Source organism: Leucoraja erinacea, unplaced genomic scaffold (genome assembly GCF_028641065.1).
Source record: "Leucoraja erinacea ecotype New England unplaced genomic scaffold, Leri_hhj_1 Leri_1469S, whole genome shotgun sequence".
NCBI lineage: Eukaryota > Metazoa > Chordata > Chondrichthyes > Rajiformes > Rajidae > Leucoraja > Leucoraja erinaceus.
In genome coordinates this window covers 1-4,180 of record NW_026575747.1, presented here as the reverse complement: position 1 = coordinate 4,180, position 4,180 = coordinate 1, and the positions used below count along the sequence as shown (strand labels likewise).

The 4,180-nt window shown below is 43.9% G+C and overlaps 1 protein-coding gene across 1 annotated transcript; it reads right to left on the bottom strand.

The window, feature by feature from the left end:
• Positions 1 to 777: 777 nt before the first annotated feature.
• On the bottom strand, positions 778 to 1,272 carry LOC129715873 (histone H2B-like). The gene has a single exon (XM_055665762.1). It carries the CDS (start codon positions 1,210 to 1,212, stop codon positions 808 to 810), a length of 405 nt encoding a protein of 134 aa, XP_055521737.1. The 5' UTR covers positions 1,213 to 1,272; the 3' UTR covers positions 778 to 807.
• Positions 1,273 to 4,180: the final 2,908 nt, after the last annotated feature.

Genomic DNA, 4,180 nt, shown 5'->3' with positions numbered 1-4,180 from the left:
ATACAATTTGCCACATCACATAATCATTGTTTTTTTGATTACCATTTTTTATGTAAGTGCATTGCGTTAAGATGTTAATTATACTGCTGCGAGTAAGAATTTCATTGTTCCGTTCACGGTACATATGACAATTAAATACTATTGATTGTTGACCACCTTGAACCCCGGGCAATACAGCACAACACATTTAATTTACGATTTATTTGGGCCGGTAACCGATTACAAAAAATGATCCTCGGCATCAATTAGCGATCAGTCACAATGTAAACGGTCTCGGATTATCGTCTGGTTCATTTTCACAAAAATCGGAATATGGGCGACAGTGTGAAATGTTCCTCCTTGAAAGACTGGACGAATTGCCGAATAGAAATGCAATTCAGAACAGTTACAGAGATGAAGACTATAAAACAGCAACTACAGCACTAATCGGCTGGCCGTTGGCACAATTTATGATGACTGGGTAAACAGAAATGCTGGAGAAACTCAGCGGTTGGAGAGAAGGAAATAGGCAACGTTTCGGGTCGAAACCCTTCTTCCGACTCTGGCTTATGATGACAGGGGGAAGCAGACCTGAGTTTTGCTTCTGTTTGATGGACAGGAACGCAACATGGATACCTGGAATATCCCGCGTATATTGGAACATTTAATCACTAAACAGAATTTGAAATAATTCGCCAAGCAAGAATATCCTGAAACAATTCTGCTTCGATTCAATGTCGAAACATTAGTACAACTCTTTCTGCGAAAATGTGGGTGGCTCTTAAAAGAGCCGTTGGGTTTTTGGTGTTTTTTTCAACGTGTGGATCTTTATTTGGAGCTGGTGTACTTGGTCACCGCCTTTGTCCCTTCCGACACGGCGTGCTTGGCCAGCTCCCCGGGAAGAAGCAGGCGCACGGCGGTCTGAATCTCTCGGGAGCTGATGGTCGCCCGCTTGTTATAATGCGCCAGGCGGGAAGCTTCACCCGCGATACGCTCGAAAATATCGTTCACGAACGAGTTCATGATACCCATGGCCTTGGAGGAGATGCCGGTATCCGGGTGAACCTGCTTCATCACTTTGTAGATGTAGATGGAGTAACTTTCCTTCCTCGACCTCCTGCGCTTCTTGCCCCCTTTGACTGCGGATTTCGGCAAAGCTTTCTTTGCGCCCTTCTTGGCGGCTGTTTTCGACAAAGATCCTGCAACATCTTTGGTTTTCGGCGCATCAGGCATTTCCTCGGTGGATTTCAAACACGGATGTGACCAGCTAGGAGTCGGAGCGCGGATTATATAGGCAGCGACGTCACCGTATGCTAATGAGGGATGGAGCAGGAACGGATCGTCATTGGGTGGTCGGAGACATGAATCACACTTCGCTATAAACGTGCTGATTGGATATCTGCGGTGAAACATTGCAATCCCTCGCTCCCCCAATCAGAAGCCGCTGCCATTATATTCTATGCCATGACATAGGAAGGCAGGGATGCCATATACTTTCTTCATCTACTGCATTGGAATTTTCAAGGAACTTTGGATTTTAACCCCTCGGTCTGTCTATGCATCAACATAACTTAGCATCCTACCAATGACCCATCTTTATTTTACATCCTAAAATGCATTTGTCCGGATTTCATTCCATCTGCCAATGCTCTACCCATGTTCCAACGGAAATATATCAATGTCTGGGCTCAAGCCTCTTTCAATTCATCTCAATTACTTCACTGAAGAATGAAGGTTGGATTACTGAATTTACGGATGGTACAAAGTAGGAAAGTACATAGTGAAGAGGATGTGGGGATGATAAAATATGCCAGATCTCTGCCCAATTACCTGACACATATATAGTCCATTGTATCCCCCTTATGTACCCTTCACAAAGTACTTTCCTAGCTCTCTTTATATCATCAGTAATTCAGATATCAAAACTTTGGTTGTCAGAGAAGTCATTCACATTCATTGTAAGAAGTTTGGGCCTGGGCGTTAATCACTGTGACATACTGCTCATGGCAGTGGGCAACCAGAGAAAGATTGATTTATGTCCACTCGCTTCTGTTCACACCCACGTCATCTCCCAATCTCTGAACTTTTATTTTCCACAATAACCTTTGATCTGGCATCTGATCAAATGCCTGCTGAGTACACCCACTGCTGCCTCATGAACGACAATACATGTTGCTTATCAAAGAATTGATGGTTGATCACACATGTGTTGCCTTTCAGAAAACCTAGGAAACATTGTCCTCCTTCAATATCTTAAGGGGGGGAAACCTTCCCCCAATCTGTGTACGCTTGGTTATTTTTATTTAAATCTTTTTATTTGAATTTCACAGCAATTTGCATATATACAATGATAACAGACAGTGACAGTCAAGGCATAATTGTGCAACAGTATGTAAGCGACCCTCAAAGCCCTTACGCTTACCCACCTTCAACCCACCCGAATCAGGTCGGAACCAAACGGGGCCAAACAACACTCACATACATACACATCCACACAAATAAGGTAAGATAAACGAAACAAAAAGTACTAAACATTTTTTTTTTTAAAGGGGGGTCACTATTAAGAGTAAATAAGTAAGTAATTAAATAAATAAGTGGGGGGGGGGGGGGGGGGTTAAGGGGAGAGCAGCTGCAGTAGAGCAGAACAATGGTGGAGAGCACTCAGTCCTCTTCCGAGTACGGGGACAAGTTGAGAGAGTTAACAAGTTCCAAGAAAGGGTTCCATGTATCTAGGAATGTCTTGGTAGAGACTTTGAGAGAGAACCTAAGTTTTTCAAGCTTTAAATTGTAAAGCACCTCCTTAATCCAGCGGGCGTGTGTCGGGGGACAGGTGAGCCTCCAGTTACATAGAAACATAGAAAGATAGAAATTAGGTGCAGGAGTAGGCCATTCCGCCCTTCGAGCCTGCACCACCATTCAATATGATCATGGCTGATCATCCAACTCAGTATCCCGTACCTGCCTTCTCTCCATACCCTCTGATCCCCTTAGCCACAAGGGCCACATCTAACTCCCTCTTAAATATAGCCAATGAACTGGCCTCGACTACCCTCTGTGGCAGAGAGTTCCAGAGATTCACCACTCTCTGTGTGAAAAAAGTTCTTCTCATCTCGGTTTTAAAGGATTTCCCCCTTATCCTTAAGCTGTGACCCCTTGTCCTGGACTTCCCCAACATCGGGATCAATGTTCCTGCATCTAGCCTGTCCAATTTTGTAAGTTTCTATAAGATCCCCTCTCAATCTCCTAAATTCTAGAGAGTATAAACCAAGTCTATCCAGTCTTTCTTCATAAGACAGTCCTGACATCCCAGGAATCAGTCTGGTGAACCTTCTCTGCACTCCCTCTATGGCAATAATGTCCTTCCTCAGATTTGGAGACCAAAACTGTACGCAATACTCCAGGTGTGGTCTCACTAAGACCCTGTACAACTGCAGTAGAACCTCCCTGCTCCTATACTCAAATCCGTTTGCTATTAAAGCTAACATACCATTCGCTTTCTTGAAGGATTTGCAAGATCAGTCTTCCGATTGTCCTCCCACTGAAGCTTCCCAGACTATACCTCTTTCTATGTCTGGCGAGTCATTCAGCTCACAATATAAGGTGATCTGGGAGTGCAAGAATTGCATGTATTGAGCCTCTGCTAATAATGAGGAATTGAACCTCCACTGTTTAAATGGGTTAGTTTGTTTACGAAAGTGGAGATCGAGGGAGGTTGCAGCGTGATCTGATATTACGATGCTATGATACTCGCTGGATTTGATTTTGGAGAGCAGTCTCTTATCTAAGAGAAAAGTCTATACGGGTATAGGTACGGTGCGCATGAGAAAAAAATGAAAATAATTTAGTCGTGGGAAATGTAAATCTCCATGGGTCGGTGAGCCCAAGTTGTTTGGCGAAAGCATGCAGAGTCTTACCTGATTTAGTTAAAGTAGCGGCTTTGTTCGAAGGTCTGTCCAGTACAGGGTCTTGGACCAGATTATAATCTCCACCCACAGTGACATGGTGATTTTCAATATTTGGGAGAGAAGTAAAAAATTTGGTTACAAATGAGCTGTCATCCCAGTTGGGACCGTAAATGCTGGCCAATATGACAGGTGTGTCTTGCAGTTTGCCAGACACCATGACAAAGCGGCCAGCAGGATCCTCCACAGTTTTCTGTGGTTCGAACATAATGTTCTTACGCATCAGGATAGCAGTACCC